This window comes from Lissotriton helveticus, chromosome 11 (assembly GCF_964261635.1).
Source record: "Lissotriton helveticus chromosome 11, aLisHel1.1, whole genome shotgun sequence".
Classification (NCBI taxonomy): domain Eukaryota; kingdom Metazoa; phylum Chordata; class Amphibia; order Caudata; family Salamandridae; genus Lissotriton; species Lissotriton helveticus.
Window position 1 is genome coordinate 312,116,785 of NC_136072.1, and position 21,509 is coordinate 312,138,293.

Genomic DNA, 21,509 nt, shown 5'->3' on the forward strand with positions numbered 1-21,509 from the left:
CTACTTACTCTCTCCGACACACTGTTTAAATATAGGTGTGACCAGTGACCAAATCAACATGAAATATGAAGCACCAATAAACTCTTCAACTTAGCATAGCAAGTAATTAAATCATACTAACGCAAACCTAAAACTACATAACTCTGCAAACCAAAAATAGTCAAACGCAACAAGCATTTATAGTTGTAAAATATACAATTGAATAAGACAAATGTATAAAATGCTGTGGGGAAATTTAAAGCAGGAAAAGGGAAAGATTACAGCAACTTTGAGGGTGTGGCTGAAGCAGACTTGGTCATTTGCCCTTGTTGGGTGGTGGGGGGATTTCTTTATTTACCCACCCTTCTAAAAGCTATTAATGTGTTAACACTTGTTGGGTGGGACTGATCAGTGTGCGTTCTTAGTAGGAGTGATGATTGAATGTATGCATTGGTTATTGTGTATGTGTACCCCAGAGTGTATTAGTGAGAGATTTAAGTCTGCCCAACGACTAAAGAGTGGATTTGGAAATTCTAATTGTGGTGCGTGTTCACGCTTTTCTAGGCAGTTGTGTGCAGTTCTGATATGTAAAATGTAATTTGTTTTGAGGTCAGTGTGTGATATCTTATGCATCTGTGTATGTATATTTAGGGACGTGTAAGTGGGTGTATGTAATAATAATCAGCATGTCTCGAGCAGTACAGGCCAGAAAACGTATATGTACAAAATAAAATATATAACAAAGTATTTTTTTACGCTTCCTTTCTGGTAGATACTTTTAACAGATTCCTCACCTTTTGAATATTTCTCAATCACCAGACTAGATCTGTAAATTGTTGATTAGTATCCCAGCAGTGATAGGTGGCTCAGTGCATACCAACGGTGTACCTCTCCAGATGTTTCTCATGGAACAGCATATAGGTGCCACTTACGCACACGGACATCAGTTTCTTTCTTACCAATACAAATCTATCCCTTGTCTCTCCATGAGACCTTTATCTCCAAAGTGGTTACAAAATCAGGTGTGTAAAGGAAAATGTCACCTCCCAAGTCTACAGAGTTTACACTTTGTAGGCACTATCGCAAGCCAATGTCTTGATAGACCCCAATCAGGTTTGGCTGGGGTCTAGACAGGACTCCATGGCCTACAGTGACTGTGCCTGGATGAATCTCAAGGCCATCCTGGAGTGTGAGATGAATCTGTACGCCGCCAAGCACCTAAAGATTTTGTCGCAGTAGTTTGATCAGAAGATCCTGTACTCATCGCTGATCATAGTCTGTTAAAGTCTTTGAGTAAATCGAAGAAAAAGCATAAAAAGTCCAAGCGGGACTCTGCATCATCACTACTCTTAAACTCAGAGAAGGTGCAAAGGCATTAAGTGTGCCTCCCAGTTGCTCTTGTGACACCATTTCCCTTCAGAGTCAAATCCGATTTTTGTCCCAAGGCAAGCCAAATTCTTGGGGCTGCCGGTGATGCAGCAGCAATGGAAGAATTTCATTAAGCAAAGCTGTGGCTCTTTGGCATTTTACTGGCTCCATCTGGTGTACTTCCGGGCCCCAAGGAACTGCAAGGGCCTTCACCTAGGACTTCCCCAGCATGTATAACTGCACAGTACTCCTACAGGCTGCTACAAAATGTGAAAAAAAACACTTTAAACCCGCAATTGCTGAAGGGGCTTACCCAAAGTCCACTCTGAATTTATTTGTGTGTGTGGAAGACTTGAGCACTAGCAGTCTTTATGCGGAGCTATAAATATAAGTGGCATATGATTATTGTTAATATAGATCAAATGCTTAAAGTCAGCAACCTGTAAGCATAAAATACTAAAAAAGGATCAATTGGTGAATTAGGAGCGAGTTGTTATGTTTCAGTGGTACAACTTTTAGTTGGAATGCTAACTGGTGGTGCTCAATATCCTGTTTCTTCATCTCCTTGTTATTTTCAGGTTCTTTGTCTCATACACAAGTACCCACAAGTAGCATTGTTACCATGACAATGCCCTCCCACTCTTCTCATGCCACGGCTGTGACTGCCTCAAACATCCCTGTTGGTGAGTGACAAGCTGTGTTTATACTTGATTGTATTGTAGCATTTATAGATAGTGTTAAAGCCCTGGCGAACGTTAAGTACTCTCGTTTGGAATCTGATTTCTGGCGTCCTTTCAGGGTGTGCAACTGAAATTGTGAGGGATGTATTTTGTCCCTTGCTTCAAACATGGAGCAGTGAATAGAAGGCTGCACTTAAGCAGGTTGTGTTGCAGAGCTTTGTGTGAATAGGAGCAGATACGCAATGCTAGTTCTTGACGGCGCCTGCCAATTTTTTATGTTTCAGCCTACTTGTTTGCTAAAGACATTTTTGGAACCTTCAGAAAGATGACCTAGGCATGCATTCCGCATCTTGCTGGCTTTATTTGCTTTAGGCTGTCCAGCTTGTGTTCATCCCCCTGTTGCCCAAACCTTGCTTACTGTATTGTTCCACAAATTTGCTTTCTGTAAACAAGCCTTTAAATCCTTTTCTTATCTTGTCACATTTGCTGTGTATTCAAAGACAGGCCAAATGTCAAGTTCTCTGTTCCAGGGAACTTGGTGTTTATTTTTATTTCTCTGACTTAAAAGTGTGAGAATTTATGTGCCAATCCTACCGAATACCCATGTAAGATGAATATTTGTATGTGTGTTTTTTTCTTCTAGCATACAAAAAAAATAATAAACAACTGTGCTGAAGTTTCAGAATATTTTAGAATTAGTACAAATTAAGCCCATATTTTTGCAATTCTAAAGTGTAGTGGAAACAAGTATTTAAATATGGTCATAACATCCATACACTAGGTTATGACATTTGCACCCATTATCGTTTCTGTGCAGTAAAACCATATTTCGGTCAAAATGTAATGGTCATTTCAGTTGAAAATGTGTTGTCTGTGATGGCAGGGCACCACCACACCATGCATACTCTACACTACGCTCCATGCCTTTCCACTCTGTGCAATACCACTCTACGACATGCCACTCCACTCTCCGCCCCTCCACTCTAATACTATTGGCAGCGTTCCATGCCACTCAACTCCAAACCATTCCAATTTATACCACCCTTTACTCCCCTCCACACCACCTTCCAAACTCCACTCCAATCTATCCCCACTCTACTCCAATCAAATCTAATCAATCCCATTACATTCCAATGTACCCGAGTCTACCCCACTCTGGTATAAACTAGCCAATCAACCCCACTCCAGTCTACCCCACTCCACCCAATCTACTGCACTCCAGGTCACCCAGCTTCAATCTACCACACCCTAATTTTCTCACCCCAATCCATCTTACCCCACTTAAATTTCACTATTAACCACTCTACCTCACTCCACACCACTCTACCTCACTCCACACCACTCTACCTCACTCCACACCATTCTACCTCCCGCCACTCAAATCTACCCTACTCTGCTCCAATCAACCCCAGTCTACCTTACTCCACCCCGCTACCTCAATCCACCCCAATCCAGTGTACCCCAATTCAACCCACTCCAATCTACCCAAATCCACTCCAAATCTACCTCAGCCAACTCGTCCCCAGTACAATTTACCCCACTTCATTCCACTTTACCCCACTCCAATCTACCATACTCCAATCCACCCTTCTACTCCACTTCAATCTACTACACTGCCCTTCACTCTTCCCAAATCTACCACACTACACTTCAATCTAACCCACTCTACCCCACTCCAAAATACCCTACCCCAATCTACCCTACTATAATCTTCCCTGCCCCCATCTATCCACCAATCTACCCCTATCTATTCCACTCCAATCTACTCCAGTCTACCCTACGCCACTCAGTGTAACCCAATCTACCCCACTTAACCAATCTACGATACACTAAAATCTACCAACATCTGACCCTCCACTCACTCCAATTTACCCCAATCCAACTCAGTCCAGTCTCCCGACTTCACTCCAGACTACCCAATTTACCCCACTCCACCACATTCTACCCCACTCCAATCAACCGCAATCTACCCCTCTCCACCGCTATTTACTTCACTCCAATCCACCCTATCTACCCCACTTCACTCTACCAAACTGCACTGCCCTCTACCCAAATCCACTCCACTCCAACCTACCCAACTCTACTCAAACCTAACTCCCCCATCCTAATTAACCCTACCCCTTTATCTAACCTTCCCCAATATGACCCTCCCCAATCTACCTATGTGCCCCACTCTACTCCAGTCTACCCTTCTTCACCCCAAACTACCCCACCCCTCTACCCAAGTCAAATCTTCCCCACTATATTCTAAACTACTCCGTCTAAAGTACCCCACTCCAATCATCCCTCTTCAATATACCCCACTCCAATCTACCCAACTCCATTCCAACCTACCCTACTCTAATCCACCCAATCTACCCCAACCCAATGAACCCTGCTCCACTCTTCCCCGTTCAATCTAACTCCACTCCAATCTATCCAACCTCACTCCACTCTACCCACTCTAATCCACCCAATAATCCCACTCTACCCCAATATACCACACTCTATTCTACTCAATCTACCCTACTCCACTTCACCCCATACTACCACATGCAACTCATATCTATCCCAGCCCACCCCACCCTACTTCATTCTGCCCTACCCCATTCCACACTACCCTACTCCTGTCCGCCCGCTCAAGCCTGACCGCTCCAATCTACCCCACTCTACTCCACTCTATCTCAATCTACCTTACCCCACTCCAGTCTACCCCACTCCAATCTACTCCACTGCACTTCAATCTATCCCAATCAAAAATACCCCACTACAGAGCCATTAATGGAGTACCTAAAGGAAAATTCCGGTTGATAATATGCCTGACCGCATGCTTGTAGGTACACACACTGGGGACTGAATTGTTGTAACAGACGAGGTAGGAGAAGGGCAGGTCTAGTCCCCCGCACTGATCAGAGATGCATGCATTAGCAGAAATAGTCTTTAAGTGATGATGTATTATTTTTGGTAAAGTGGAATCCAATGCAACTTATGGATACATTTTAGAACATGTCATATACTAAGTCCTGGGTCAATGTATAACCGACAGAAAATTGTATCTATATGTACTATGATATGATAATTGCATGCTTCTGCCAATATGTAATGCGAAATGCCTTTCTATTGTTCTACTTTCTGCTTGGATGTTCTTTTGCTGGGAAATACAATAAATACATTTTTTTACCAACAAAAATAAATCACTACTATCTATCTCACTCCAATCTACCCAAATCCATTCCATTCTACCCACTTCACTCCAAGCTACTAAAATGTAATCCACACAGTCTATCCTACTCCAACATACCCCACTCCACTCCGCTCAACTTTATCCTATCCACTGTGCTGCACTCTTCCATAATCTACCCCATTCCACCCTACCCCACTCCACACCAATCTACTCCTCCACACCAATCTACTCCTCCACACCAATCTACTCCTCCACACCAATCTACTCCTCCACACCAATCTACTCCTCCACACCAATCTACTCCTCCACTACAATCTACTCCTCCACTACAATCTACTCCTCCACTACAATCTACTCCTCCACACCAATCTACTCCTCCACACCAATCTACTCCTCCACACCAATCTACTCCTCCACCCCAATCTGCTCCTCCACCCCAATCTACTCCTCCACCCCAATCTACTCCACCCCAATCTACTCCACCCCAGTCTACCCACACCACTCCAGTCCAGCCCACTTCCCTCTACATTACCTGAATTTATCCCACCCAAATCTACCCCCACTCCACTCCATTCCATTCTACCCTACTATAATCCACCCAGTCTACCTCACCCCACTCTACTCAAATCTACCTCAATTCACCCTGGTCCACTCCTCCCTAATCTACCCACCCCACTGCTCTCTACCACAATATCCCACTCCAGTCTACCTTGATCTGCGCCACTCCAATTGACCCCACCCCAGTCTACCCCACTCCAATCTACCACACTAATCTACCTAACTCACAAATCAAATCAACCTCTCTACCCCACTCCAATCTACTCCAATCCACTTTACTCCATTCTACACTACCCCCACTCCATGCCAATCTACCCCACTCCACTGTACCCCAATCTACCCCATCCCAATCTAATCTACCCCACTCCAAGCTAACTTTTAGCCATTCCTGACAACAGCACAACATGACTAAAGCACATTGCCAAAGCCGATAGTTCTCACATATGCAAGACCTATTTGCTTTGCCTATGCTTGTGTGAAAATGCTGATAGAGAGATGAAAAACCCGGCTCTTACTAACATTGTAAAGGGATGTGTGTTAGTCTTATTCTTACAGGAATCGAGTTCCAGTCTTTGTCTGACAAGAGAATGAGGTATCTCCATTTTGTAGTCTCTTTTAAAGTGGTATCAAAGAGTCCCTTTTATACAGTGTAGGGGTCTTGACTGGTCTGAGTTTGAGCAAATCATAGAATCAGACTATTTTTCCTGAGTGTAGTATGCTGTACACATTGCTTTAAATGTGATACATCTTTCAAATGGCTACTGGTGATCTTAGTCCTTATGAGGTGCAAGTCTGAATAGGGGCACTCAGTAGGAGTCTTGCAGCACAATTCTGCCCTTTTAAAAACGTTTGCAGTGATATCAGGCTTTCAAGGTAAAGGCCGCTGGCATAGTTTAGATGTAAGAGCACAAGGAAAGATGAAGGCTTGGATTTTGTTTTGGGCAGAAATATAGCTATGCAAAAATTGAAAACCTGTTTATCTTTTTCTGAGTGACCGCTTGGAATCCCTGATTATTACATTGTTGATGAATGGTGTTTGATCGATATGGCACATGTTGTTGATTTCTGTGTGTTTGTTTGTCATGGTTCAATATAATCCATTGTTAGACTGCTGGAAGGCCTTGTCAATTGTAGTAGGAGTAATGGTTGTATGGGCTTTGAAAGCTTAAGTATGACATACTGCTTACTGGATCGTTGGAGGCACCTTCTTCTCTGTCGTCGTGGGACCATCACCGTTTCAGCCTACAGCTTGCCGGACCCGCTGCGCGGGTCCCGCTGCGCCCGAGGTCCCTGTGAGTGGCATTGGAAGGGGAACTCAAGACTCCTGACCCCCTTGTCTACCGGCAGGGCTGCGAGCAGACCAGCAGGGACTCCATTGCCCAGGAGTCCCTGCGTGCAACACCTGTGGCCGCTCTCCCTGCCGGCCACGCCCCCTGACTGAGGCCAAAGCTGCTCCCTCTCCCCTCATCCAGCGGGACATACTGCTTACTGGATCGTTGGAGGCACCTTCTTCTCTGTCGTCGTGGGATCATCACCGTTTTCAGCCTACAGCTTGCCGGACCCGCTGCGCGGGTCCCGCTGCGCCCGAGGTCCCTGTGTGTGGCGTTGGAAGGGGAACTCAAGACTCCTGACCCCCTTGTCTACCGGCAGGGCTGCGAGCAGACCAGCAGGGACTCCATTGCCCAGGAGTCCCTGCATGCAACACCTGTGGCCGCTCTCCCTGCCGGCCACGCCCCCCGCCCTGCCCTGTCTTAGCCCTATTTTAGAAGGGCAGTATATCCGCTGCGCGGTAGCGCGCGGGAGCGCCCGGGGCGAAGACCGGGCTAAGAGCGGGCCGTTTGAGGCCGTTCGAGGTCTAAGAGGTCTGGGCTGGGCCACCCCCCCTGCCCGGTGCAATACCCATCATTTTATTTATTTATTTATTTATTATTATTTTTTCTTAATTGTTGTTTACTGCCAGCTGTACAATGTGCACACGGGGTAGCCGTAGCAAAACTGTCATGGCAGCGAATAATTCCAATAGAACCTTGGACGATTTCCTTACCAAGACTAATTTGGCAATTGACGTGGAAATCAGTAAAATGCAGCACCGGGTTTCACTGGAATTAGAAGCCGCACGAAGGCTTTCTGAGAACCTAGCCAGCACCAAAAAATCATCCTTGGGCAATATTGCCTCTGCCTTAACCCCCGAGCGCACATCAGGCCCCCGATCATTGCTAACGTCGGCAGTTATTCACTCTGTCCCATCTCCCACTTCTCCAGTGTCTCCCCATAATTTATTACCTACGTCTCTACATCCCAACAAAGATCTCGTTCCACATACCCGCGAAACGGGCTTCCCTACTAAAACCAACCTACCAAAGACATCAGTTAGCGCCAAGAAAGTCGCCATCTACAAAAAGAAATGTCTTGCCAGATCTACATATGCACGTAAAAAAGCCAAAATTGCCAGGTCCCAGTTTTTTAATAGCAGAAGATCGTTGGCCAATCATGGGATTAAGAACGAAACTTCTAAAACCAACCCTTGCACTATGAGTGGTGAAGTTGTCCCTGGCATTCACAATTCTGTGGTAGATCTTTCTCTTTCTTTGGGTGCCTCTCCTGTTATGAATGGTGAGAGTCAACCTGAGGGTAGGTTGAGTGGTACTGAGAAAGATAGGGGGGGTGATGAAGAATTTCTTAAAATAGTCTGGGGTACATTAAAACAACTACTTACCCCCTTGGAACTTAGGCTCTCCCGTATTGAGAACAACCTACTTGAAATGGATAGAACCATAGTTACCTTGGCTAGTCTTAGCCTAAAGGAAATGGAAGTAAAATTCCCACAGAGTAAGGTTTCTATCCCTCAGGCTCAGGTATTAGAACTTTTGCCAGTGTCTTCACCAACACCCAAATACCCACCTGAGCCCCCCCCAATACCCAAACCTATACCAAAGCCTCGTACCACTGCTGTTAACCAACCCGTTACCACCCCAAGTCTCACAGCACCAAGCTCTTTTCCCCCCCAAAGTATAGCCCCCCCCAAACAAAAACAAAATCTACAAACTGCTCCACACCACGCTAAACGGCCAGATTCCGTGAATAACCTACCCCGGCAGGCCAGTCGCCCAAACTTTCGTGGGGGGTTTATTGACTTGCCACCAGAAGCAGGGCCCTATGCTATTATACTAGCAGGAGTACCGGTACTGGGTCCGCATTCACAAGAGAACCATCTTTCCCTGAAAAACAAAGTTATTCACTGGCTAAATGCAAATAAACAGCTCCCCAACCACCAAAGAAGTTGTGTACTAATGGTACGTAGAGTGCCTTGGGTAGGCCCTACACACAAGTCTATTACTGGAGATTGCATAGTTGTATCTTTTGCAGACCCTCACACAGCACAGCACCTTTGTGTATGGTCACAATATGATGATGTCAACTCCTCAATCGTTGTCAGACCCCTTACCTTTTTCTACCCACCACGGCAGCCACCAGCGATGGAGGGTTCTTGGTTGACAGCCCAGAATGCCAGATGGAAAGGTTGCAGGGATGGTGGACAAAGCCAACACAACTGGTGGCAAGGCGCACACACTTCAAATATGTTTGGGTGCTTGGAGGAGGTTGATTGACACGGGGGGTTTGTCGACATAAAGCCCACTGTGGAATCCTTTCCCCCACAGGTGATCGTTACACCCACCTCCTTGACAAATTGCACAGATTGCCTAACCTCTCCTATAAACACTGGTTTAACCTCAGACTCTGTTAATATTTCTGCTAAGACTAGGCTAGAGGAAGTGGGCCTGTTGCAGATATCCTCTGCTAATAGCACGGATAATTTAATCAGGGTGGTCTCATGGAACATCGCAGGGCTGCGGGGACGCCTGGACAACGATGATTGGGTCGATTTTATTGACTCATACGATATCATTGTTTTCCAGGAAACATGGTCAACAGTCCCCCTATTTAGACTGGGCTATCTGAACTTTTACAAACCCGCCACGCAGGGTTCTAGGGGTAGGGCCTCTGGCGGCCTTACTGTGTGGATTAGAAACAACTTGGGTTTTTGTGTCAAGGAAATTTTGGTAGAGAATGACGACCTCTTATGTATCAGCCTGAGCAAAGCAAACACTAAGGATTTTCTTTTAATCGATGTCTATGCCCGAGGCTGTCAGGGTGGCAGGAAGCAAACTGTCCTGAATGACCTTGAAAATCTCCGGAAGAAATCTAAAGGTGATCAGTTTGTCATAATTGCAGGCGACCTGAATACCTCTTTTGAGCCCATTCTTACCTTGGCAGAGGACGTGGGATCCGAAGAGGATACCGCCTGGAATATTCCCCGCTAACTATTAGCAGGGGTGTGAGGGGTACTGAGGCAGCACTACACTGGCTGGGTTTCTGTTTGGAGTGGGGTCTTCGGGCAGTAAATGGGCGCACTCCATCCGACAGATCAGGGACCCAAACCTTTGATAATGGTCTGAGTACTAGCCGTATAGACTATATACTGATCAATATTGAATCCTGGTCACACGTGATAGATATGGGGGTAGAGACTAGACCAGAGAGTGATCACAATCCTCTTTCCTTGCGAATCAGAGTTCCTGGTCTGGGTGCTCGCATAATGGAAACAAGTTATCTAACGTCTGATGTATTTTTTGCGACAATAGACGGCGAGTTAAATGGTCCAGGGTTATAGACAACCCAGTGGTTATTTGTAAAATAGAGGAGTTGGTTCTCAATGTGTGGGGTAGGATGTCCTCATTATCCCCCTCTGGTGGGGTTGATCCTACAATCACTAATCTACACGAGAAGTGTTTTATGGATCTTAAAAATCTTCTCACCAAGCCTTCGAACACTAAGAATGTTAAAGTACACAAACAATGGTACAATAAGAACTGTAGAGATGCCCACAGCAAATTAATAGTAGCTGTCAAAGCCCGGATTACTGACAACATTAGGGAAGCTAGGCAGCACTATAAGCAAACACTTTGGGCAGCCAAGCGGGAATGGGATGATTCCTACTGGTTTGACCTCCTCAGAGCCTGCGAGTCATCTAACCAAACGGAATTTTGGTCAATTGTTAAACGAGGCAGGGGCTCTGATCACCAAACACCGGTCAACCATGTCTCAGCTCAGGCCTGGGTGGAATTTTTCTCAACTCAATTTAAAGATACAAGTGTTGAGCAAACACCATCTACAGTACTTACGTTGGAGGCTACTCTTCCACAATTGGGGGAGAGTCTTATATTTTCTGAATCTGATACTGTACACGCTCTTGAGTCTGTCCAGTCTGGTAAAGCCCCAGGCTTAGATGCCATTCCAGCGGACCTTTTTAAATTAAATCTTGATCTATGGGTCCCTTACATCACGCTTTTGGCTAATAACATCGCAGCTGGGGCAGAGATCCCACAATCTTGGAAAGGGGCCGAGATACTGCCTGTATACAAAAAAGGTGATCCAGAAAATAGTATCAAGGATGGTCTTAGTAAGAATTCAGGGGTGGTTAGAACTGAATAATATACTTTCCCCTATGCAGGCAGGATTTAGATTTGGTACCAGCACCATAGACCAGGTGTTTCGACTTACCATGCTTTTTTGGAAGGTGGTTTTTCTGGGTGGCGGAGTCATCTATGCCGCATTTGTCGACCTCAAGTCGGCTTTTGACTTAGTCCCAAGGGGGAAACTATGGGAGGCTCTTAGATTAATGGGCCTTCCATTAGAACTCTTGAGTCTAGTCCGGCGTCTACATGAGGACAATTTCGCTCAGGTAAGATGGGGGAGTCAGGGACAGGTGACCAACAGTTTCCCAGTCCAACGAGGGGTGCGCCAAGGCTGTGTCTTGGCCCCCACCTTGTTTCTTCTGTTCATCAACCAGGTGGTCCAATTTTTTAATAACACACAGTCAGACGCACCCACCCTGGGCGGATTTAAATATCCCATGTTAATCTTCGCCGATGATACCCTGCTCCTCTCGAAAACTAGGAGCGGGTTACAGGTAGCCCTGAATAGATTCTCAGAGTTCTGTAAAAATAACGACTTGCAGATTAACGTTGACAAAACTAAATTAATGGTCTTTTGCAAGAAAACCCCTCCGAAATGCTTGGTCACTCTAAATGACGTCCCAATTGAGCAGGTCAAGGTTATGACGTACTTGGGTGTGACACTAGATCACCAACTAAACTGGAACCCCCAACTGGAGACATCCAAACTCAAATTTACTCGCCTTGCTGGTTGCCTAGTGCAAGAACAAAAAAAATCTCTTACCAAACGCATCACTCCTGTTTTAAAAATCTATGATGCCAAGGTTACTGCAGCAACCCTATACGGGGCAGACGTTTGGGGGCACAAGGACCTATCAGGTTTGGCCATTGCACAGAACAGGTTCCTACGGAACCTAGTAGGACTCCCGCAGTCCTCACCTATAAAACCCCTGTTATTAGATCTTGGATGTAGACCTATAGATGAGCTGGCTCAGTATCGCCTTGTGGCATTATGGCGTCGGCTCTGGACTACTCCAGAGCTTAGCCTTTTCTGTCGTGAGTTAGATGAGGTAAAATCACTGTGGGGTGCGCGAAAAATACCTTGGCTCAGGGAAGTCAAACGCATCCTGCACAAGATGGGCCTGCCAGAGCTATGGTCGAATCCTGGGGGTTCCAGCTTTCCATCAAAACCCGAGTTCAAGGCCCTTTTCTGGGCCTGGAAAAAATCTATACTAGTAACCCAATCCTCGGACAAAAATCTAACTGGTCTATTTTTAACGCACAAGGTCAATCCGTCCCTTGAGCCCTATTGGGATTTGATCTGCAAGGTGCTTGACCGTAAGCTGTATCATCAGTTTCGTACTGGTACATTGCCTATCAATTCCTTTACTGCAAAGTGGGAGACGAAAACAAGCAACAAATGTTTTTGGTGTCCCGACCAGGTAGAAAGCATTGGTCATCTATTTTTCGGTTGTCCGGCCTATCGTTGCCCTCGGAACAAATGGTTGAAACCCTTATGTGCAATTTTGGATTGCGGTGGTCATCGAGAAGCACTGACATAACTACGTGATATCAGATCTGAAATGTTTGTGGTTTGTGTAGCTAAATTTCTGGGTTGGGCCTGGCTGATTCGAACAAAGAAACTGAACATACTTTTAACCTGATTGATATAACCATATGTAATTCTTGTAACATGTTTTGCTAGCAAATTGTGGATTGTCAGTGGTATTTTAATTATGTGTTTCTTGTACTATGGTTTGTTAGATTATTGTGGATTGTTAGTGGTATTTTTAACCATGATTGGCTTGTATGTTGTCTTTTATGAATTTTTTATTCGAAATAAAGACTAAATGAACTGAACTGAACTGATAGGAATAATCTACTTGAGAACCGTTCTTGTCACTCTGGTCATGTCAGGACTCTGAAGTGTAAAGTGAACAGTGTTGAAGGGAAAGGGCAGAGCCTTGAGAAACTAGCGGGTGAGTAGTTGCACTTAACAAATACTGGTTGATTGATAGATGGTGTCACTGCTCTATTTGAACTCACTATAGTATATGTACCATGTTGCAAACCAAGCTGCCTCGGTGAAGGTGAAATCTAATTTGGTAATCTGAGAGGTTGTTGTTTTCTACAATGCATCTAGTTTTTCGTCTTCAGGCCACTTTTTTAACTCATTTAGTTTGAAAATGGTCCATTGTCTGGCTGGTCATTTTAAGGGTTGTTTAGTTCAAGGCCTGTACGTTTAGGAATGAAGAAAATCTACTGGTTCAAGGTATATAAGCTGAAGATCGCATACTTTTGCATAGATCGCCATCTGGTGTTGGGCTTGGATGTTTGCACTTTGTTATTGTAGAAGTCTTTGTAGTCAGTAGTGCGCATGGGCATCGACTCCATCTCCAGATTGTTTTTTTTCCGCCATTGGATTGGGATGTGATTTGCTGCGCTCTGGGTCGGTGTTGTTTCGATACCCCTTCGACGCACAAAGCTCTCACCGCTCAACGGTATTGTTTCGATTGTGCTCTCTCTAGGCGTATCCACTTCCAAAGAGATTTTCGAGTCCGGTCGTTGACGTGGGCCGTTAGGCCGATCGGCGCCATCAACCAGCATATGGTAAGGACTCCATTTTAAAAATGCAAGCGTAGGGCTAAAAACCCACACACAGATATCCACGAGGTCTGCAACCTTTGTCTCTCTCCAGAACACGAGAGTCTACACTGCCAGGCCTGTGATTCTTTCAGGTCCAAGAAGACTAAGTGATCGCCGGGATCGACGTCCCGAAATGTCCTGATCAGCCGTATTGGCGCTGGAAAACATCTTTGAAGCATGCCCGGCGATCCGGAACCGGAGACAGGAGATGAACAAGCCAGCGTCTCCGAAGCTGATGCATTGGACTCTGAAGGCCAGTCGATTACTCCAGGTCAACGGAGTGTGAGTACGGACGTCGACGCCCCTGTCCCGAGAAAACAAAAGGCTCCGGTAACACCTTCACCTTCGGGTCTGGTTCGGTATCGTGACAATACTTCAGAAGCCCCGCCTCCAGGCCCGGATCCGAAGCCCACAAAGCCCAAGGTGCCGTCAACACCAGACTCTTCGGCACTGAAACCAAAACCCAAGGTACCGGTGTGAGAAAGTGCCATCTTTCTTGCATTGGTATGCCCCCACTTTTTGTTGACCTGCTGATGTGCTTTGACTGAGTGTGCCCTGGGCTCCTGTCAACCAGGTACCCAGGGCCGGTGTTCTTTCCCTAAAACTGTGATGAAACCAAAACCCAATTGGCATCTCTGGCCACCTGTCAGCCCCTAGTAAGTGGTACCCTGGGTACCCAGGGCATGGTGACCAGAGAAGACCCCTAACGGCAGCAGCACTCAATGGGCAACCGTTAGGGGCTCTGTACCCTGACACCCACACACTGCCTTTGCAGGCTGAGTGCCTAAGTACAGAACTAAACAAAGAGTCGACATGGCACACATCCCTGTGTCCCTGTGTGCCATGCCCACAAACCCACTGCCCTGGCATACATCAGTCACCCCTCTTGCTGGGTTCCCTATGCCAGTGGTGTGGGCACAGGGGCATGAGCCCTGTGCCCCTACAGTACCCATGGCCATTCCTGGGTACTGTAAGTGCTGTGAGGCCATTAAGAGTATATGATGCTGGGAGGTCGTCATTACGAACTCCACAGCACCATAATGGCTACACTGAAGACTGACAAGTTTGATATCAAACTTCTCAGCGCATTAAACCCACACTGATGCCATTGTGGGGTTTAATGTAAAATGCACCACAGAGGGCATCTTAGAGATGCCCCCTGCAACCTAACCTACAATCCACGTCTGGACTGAGTGGCTGCTCAGGCTGCCACACAGCAGACATGTTGCTGGACCCCTGGGTGGAGAGCCCCTCGCTCTCCTGGGCCTGCAACAATGCACATCCTGGGCGAGGTTCTAGGTCTCCTCCCCCAGGATGGGCAGGGGGAAGCTTCAAAGGCATGCCATTTTTGTGAGCTTCTCCAGGCCAGGGGGGTGTGCCAGCCTGTGCCAACCCCACCCCTCAGGTGGGAGAGGCGATGTGAAGCACGACCCCAGGCTACGGCCATCTTGAAGATGGGGAGCCCTGCCCAATCACAGCTAGGCTCCTGCCCCCCTCCCGCAGGAGAGGAGCAGGCTAGGGGGTGTACCCACCCCAGGACAGGGACCCTGGAACCTGCCCCTGCTTAATCCCGGCGACTCCTGCGGACAGCTACCTTGGGACACCCGGAGGATCTGCCTGCCTTGACCCTCTTAAAGACTGGGACTCCCATAAGCAGAGGCTCTGCTTCAACAACCATACCCCTGGTGCCATCCAGGAAGCACAAGACCAACCCACTCTGCACCCGGCGAGCCCGAGTGATCCAAGCCCACGAGGATTTCCCCCCGGCGACTGGGCCCCGTAGTCAAGTGCCCGAAAACCCAACTCGACGAACCAGATGACGACTGCAGCCTCAGAACGAGGGACCCCTCCAACAGCGACCAGCTGAGGGTAAGATTTCCCAATGCCCAAAGACACCCCTGCACCCGGCGCCCTGCGGCTCCCTGTGCCTCCCTTTGGGGTACCTACCTCTTCTCCAAGATCCCAACTTACCTCTCGAAGTGGTGGTCGCACCTGAAGAATCACCGTCCCGAGTCTGCAGCCTTTGTTCCCTTTTTACCTTTCCCATTGAATAACATTGAGCACCCCACGGCTCAAAAGTATCCTGCCCCCAGCTGCCCGAGTGCTGCTGGCCGTGCACCCTGTGTCCTATCCTACTTTCCCTTTTGCCCTGAGTAAGTGACCAGGAGCTCAGCTCCCACATCCACGTTGCCTGCTAGCCAGCAGCCACCAACCAAAGGCCCCCTACCCTCCATTGAATTGCATTGGGCCTACTCTCTCTGCACCCGGCTGCCCCTGTGCCACTGAGGGTGTACCAACTGTACCTACCTGACCCTGGGGGACCCCTGAGTCTATGCCCAGAACCTTAACTTCATCAGTCGAGTACTCCCCTGGAAACAGATAAATCACTTACCTGCCATAGGATAACATTGACTGGTTTGACTCGAAAAATCTTTTAAGCGTGACGTTTTGAAACTTCAAAATATTCCTATAAAATCAGCCGAATACCGAATTCCGAATTACTCACCTGTGATCAGGAGAGAAGCCAGTAATGTACCTTGTAGCCCAGTACTGAACCGTAAAAGTAATCCTAACCGGGTTTACTAGTAACCTGAATTTTCTCCATAGGAATCCATTGTCTGCTTTTCTATGAAATTTCTTCTGTCTACTTTTCAAAACTTGAAATATTCCTTAAAAATCGTACCAACTACTGAAACGTAATTACTTACCTGTCTTAAGTAGAGATCCCAGTGCTGGACTTAGGGGCCCAGTACTGGAGTACAAAAGTAACGAGAACAAACTTTACCTGTACCTGAATTTTCTCCCATTGGATAACATTGCCAGATTTTCACTGAAAAGTTTCTAAGTGTGAACTTTTAAAATACCTTTTATTCCTTAAAAGTCATTGCAATAACCAATACGTTTTTGCTAACCTGTTTACAGCTTAGACCCGAGGACTGGATCTAGGATCCAGTCCTGGAATTACAAAAGTAATTTGCAAAGTAATCAACTGTATTTGTGTAGAAAACCCCATTTAGCTCAATGCTAAATTGTGTTTAGAACTGTGTTGCCTATTGCAACCCCTGTGCCTATTGTGTTTACAAAGTCATTACCTTTCTGCAAAGCAATTACTTGAGATCACTCATTACTGAGAAAAGTATATTTTTATACCTGCTGGTACCAAAAAATAAAACAACTATATCTTTTGGATATAAAAACAATTGGCCGTAAGTTCAGTCCTTGAGTGTGTGAAACCTTTTGCTGACTGAGGGTGTACAAAAAATACTTTACACTGTGATCTGGTACTGCCTTACTGCTCAACCAAGCTACCACTTTTGAGAGTAAGGTCAGCCCTGACTTTGACCTCTGTTATACCTCTGGGGTTTGTGGTCTCTATACACACTGTACCTTACTTTCGTCCAGTATATATAGAGCCACTTTCTCACATTGGTGGATCAGCGGTGGGATACAAACTTGCATTTGTTGGAGTACTTGGTTACCATCTGATCACACAACAGAACTCATAAATTGCCTTTAGAATTCTGAAATTGTTTTTTCCAAAACACAAAAAATCTGGTAGGGCCTGGCTTAAGCCCCATTAGGATTTTAGAACAATAAGTCACTACAGCTAGGGTAGAGGGTTAGAACTGTCAGGTTAGAATGTCTCAAAAGAACCCTGCTAGTGAAGATGACATCATGGACCTGATGGTTGAGGAGCTCGACCTCGCACCTTACTTACACTTTAATTTCAAGGAATTGAGGTTTTTATGCAAAATTAAAAACATAGTCATGGGCCTGCATCCAACCAAATAAGGGCTCCTGGAGCTCCTGGCTGAATATGGAAAAGGCCACCCCTCTGAACAGGGTGACACCCAGTCAGAGGGAGAAGAGGAGGAGGAGGATAATACTAATCCCCCCATCTCTTGGGAAGTAAGGGTCCCTACACCCTTAACTCCAAGAGTCAGCTTCTGGGAGCCTGGGAACCACACAGGTGGACTGGGCCCCAGAGAACACATTGGGGAGAGCCCCAATTAAGAGGACAACTTCTTAGCAAAGTTGGCCAAGAGATTAGATTTAGTGTCCAGACTCCTGGCTCTGGAAAAAGAAAGGAAAGAGATGGACTTAGCTCCCATCTCTGGTGGCAGCAATACCAATAATAAGGATAAAGAGCAATCTTATGATCCTAAAATCCCCAAAGGGATTGTCCCTAAATTTGAGGAAGGTGATGACATCACCAAGTGGTTCACAGCCTTTGAGAGGGCTTGTGATATCATAAGATTATAGAAACCTCTCTGGGGGGCACTCCTGTGGGAACTGTTCTCTGGTAGCGGTAGAGACAGGCTTCTGACCCTCTCTAGGCCAGATGCCGTATGACCTCATGAAGAAAACTCTGATTGAGGGATTTGGGATCACTACTGAGGAGTATAGAATCAGGTTCAGGGGTGCTCACAAAACCCAGACCCAATCCTGGATAGATTTTGTAGACTACTCAGTAAAGACACTGGATGTTTGGTTGACTGGACACCATGTGCATAATTTTACTGGACTTTATAATTTGTTTATGAAGGAACACATTTTGAGTAATTGCACAAATGAAAAGTTGCATCAGCATTTGGTAGACCTAGGTCTAATTTCTCCCCAAGAATTGGGAAAGAAAGCAGACCATTGGGTCAAGACTAGGGTGACAAGGACAACCACTGGGGGTGACCAAAGGAAGGTGGTTACAAAACCTCGCCTGGGGAAGGGTGGTGAGAATCCCCAAGATAAAAAGTCTGAGTCTTCCAAAGTGCCCCGAAATTCTGTGCAGGGGTTGGGTCCCAAACTACTCCCTATGTCCCTCAGCCCAATAGGGGGAAGAACTTTGATCCTAAGAAGGCCTATTGTAACAACTGTACGAAGTTGGGACATTTAACTTTAGACAAAAACTGCCCCTATGGCACCCACTATGGCTACTCCAGGGACAGTAAGTCTACAAATGGGATCAGAGGAGTGCCCAGAGCAAATCCGGGAATACACTCAAGCTAGTCTAGTCTCCCTGGGGGAAATGGAGTTTGCCAATGTAGCTGGTCGGCCACCCAACTTGAAAAAGTATTTACAATACCCCTCCATCAATGGAACTAGAGTAGAAGCCCTGAGAGATACAGGTGCCAGTATCACTATGGTGAAAGATATTCTGTTTTCCCTAGAGCAATACCTGATTGGGAAAACTTACCCATCACCAATGCTGACAGCATTACCACTCAACGCCCTAAGGCTATGGTGAAATTAGGTCGGGGGGAGGTTACTGGCCTGAAACTGGTAGTGGTCTTGCCACAATTGCCGGCTGACTGTCTGCTTGGAAATGACCTGGAAACCTCATCCTGGGCTGAGGTTGAGCAAGTGACACATGCAGCCATGCTGGGTATCCATAGACTGGTGTGTGTGCAAACCAGAGCACAGAGCAAAAAGAAGGGTAAACAAGTAGGTTTGGAGCCTGAAAGTATGGTCCAACCAACCAAGAGAAAGAGCAAGAAGACTGGGGGACCAGCTTCTACACAGCAAGCCTCTCAGGACCCCTCTCATCAGGGAGAGGACTTGGAAACCCTAGAGGGAACTGAGCCCATGGAGCTTGAGCCTTACCAGGTAGGACTCCTGGGCCCAGGGGGACCCACTAGGGAAGAGCTGTGCCAGGGTCAGCGGGACTGCCCCACTCTTGAAAGCCTGAGGCAGCAAGCTGTTTCAGAAGCACAGGTTACCCACCAAGCTTCTTGGGAAGAGGGATTACTGTATGCGGAGGCAAGAAAACCCACTCCTGGAGCTACCAGGAGGGTGGTAGTGCCACAGAAGTACAGGGCGTTCCTCCTAACTTTAGCTCATGACATCCCCCTAGCTGGACATCTGGGGCAGAACAAAACTTGGGAAAGGCTAGTTAGTCACTTCTACTGGCCCCAGATGCACCAACGGTGAAGGAGTTTGTGAGCTCCTGTGTTACCTGTCAGACCAGTAGCAAGACAGGTGGCCACCCGAAGGCCCCCTGATACCACTGCCAGTGGTGAGGGTACCCTTTGAAAGGGTAGGTGTGGACATTGTGGGTCCACTTGAACCTCCCACAGCCTCAGGGAACAAATTCATTCTAGTAGTAGTGGATCATGCTACTAGGTACCCTGAAGCAATTCCCCTTAGGGTTACTACAGCTCCTGCAGTAGCCAAGGCCCTCCTGGGTGTCTTCACCAGGGTAGGGTTTCCTAAGAAGGTGGGTTCAGACAGAGGGTCCAACTTCATGTCTGCTTACCTGAAACACATGTGGAAGGAGTTTGGTGTGCAGTACACATTTACTACCCCATACCACCCACAAACCAATGGCCTTGTTGAGAGATTCAACAAGACACTGAAAGGTATGATCATGGGACTCCCTGAAAAACTCAAAAGGAGATGGGATGTCATGTTGCCATGCCTGCTTTTCGCTTATAGGGAAGTGCCACAGAAGGGAGTAGGGTTTTTTCCCTTTGAACTTCTGTTTGGTCATCCTGTAAGGGGACCACATTGTCTTGTGAAAAAGGGTTGGGAGAGGCCTCTCCAAGAACCAAAGCAAGACATTGTGGATTATGTGCTTGGCCTAAGGTCCAGAATGGCTGAGTATATGGAAAAGGCATCCAAGAATGTTGAGGCCAGCCAGGAGCTTCAGAAGCACTGGTATGACCAAAAAGCTGCCACGGTTGAATTCCAACCTGGGCGACAGGTGTGGGTTTTGGAGCCAGTGGCACCAAGGGCTCTCCAAGACAAATTGAGTGGCCCTTACCATATCCTAGAGAAAGAGTGAGGTCACTTACCTAGTGGACCTGGCCACAAGCAGGACACCCAAAAGGTTATCCATGTGAACCGCCTTAAACTCTACAATGACAGGGCTGACCTCACCATGCTGATGGTGACTGATGAGAAACAGGAAGCAGAGAGTTAACCTCTCCCTGATCTCCTCTCTTACTGCCCAAAAGATGGATCAGTAGATGGAGTGGTCGTTTCAGACACCCTCTCTACCCAACAGCAGACTGACTCCAAGCAAGTCCTGCAACAGTTTGCTAGTCTCTTTTCCTTGACCCCTGGTCTGACCAACTGGTGTACCCATGATGTGGACGCTGGTGACAGTAACCCTGTCAAAAACAAAATCTATTGACAATCAGATCAAGTCAAGGAAAGCATCAACGCTGAAGTCAGCAAGATGCTGGAGCTAGCGTGATTGAACCCTCTGAGAGCCCTGGGCTAGCCCAGTGGTTCTGATCCCCATGCCTCATCAACAGGGTGAAAAGAGAGATCAGGTTCTGTGTGGACTATAGAGGGCTCAACTCTGTCACCAAGACAGATGCTAACCCATTCCAAGTTTTCACAAAGACAAGGGAACCCGAAAGGTATGCCATAGGGACCTTGGGCAGTATCAATTTACAAAAAACAGTGGTCCCTACATGTGGACAAGATAGTCAGTGCTACAGGCTCAATCTCTTAAACATAACCATACCATTGCATCAAATAATATAGCATTATCATATTGCATATGGGGTTTTCTAGTCGACGACGTTTCGATGCCTTTTTACATTTGTGACATCATCATCAGGACAAGAATTATCAACATTATTGTTTTGTACAACAGTTATTAACACAAAGCCTATTATCGCATTAATGTTGGTTTCCTCGAAGGGTCAGGAATAC

At 46.7% G+C, this 21,509-nt stretch overlaps 1 protein-coding gene across 1 annotated transcript in view; it reads left to right on the forward strand.

Annotated features, from left to right (window-relative positions):
• SAP130 (Sin3A associated protein 130) overlaps window positions 1-21,509 on the forward strand; it is a 696,083-nt gene that overhangs the window by 294,208 nt on the left and 380,366 nt on the right. The window contains exon 11 of the mRNA XM_078665599.1: window positions 1,926-2,030. Coding sequence (XP_078521725.1) covers window positions 1,926-2,030 — 105 coding nt within the window. The remainder of the gene's footprint in view (window positions 1-1,925; window positions 2,031-21,509) is intronic.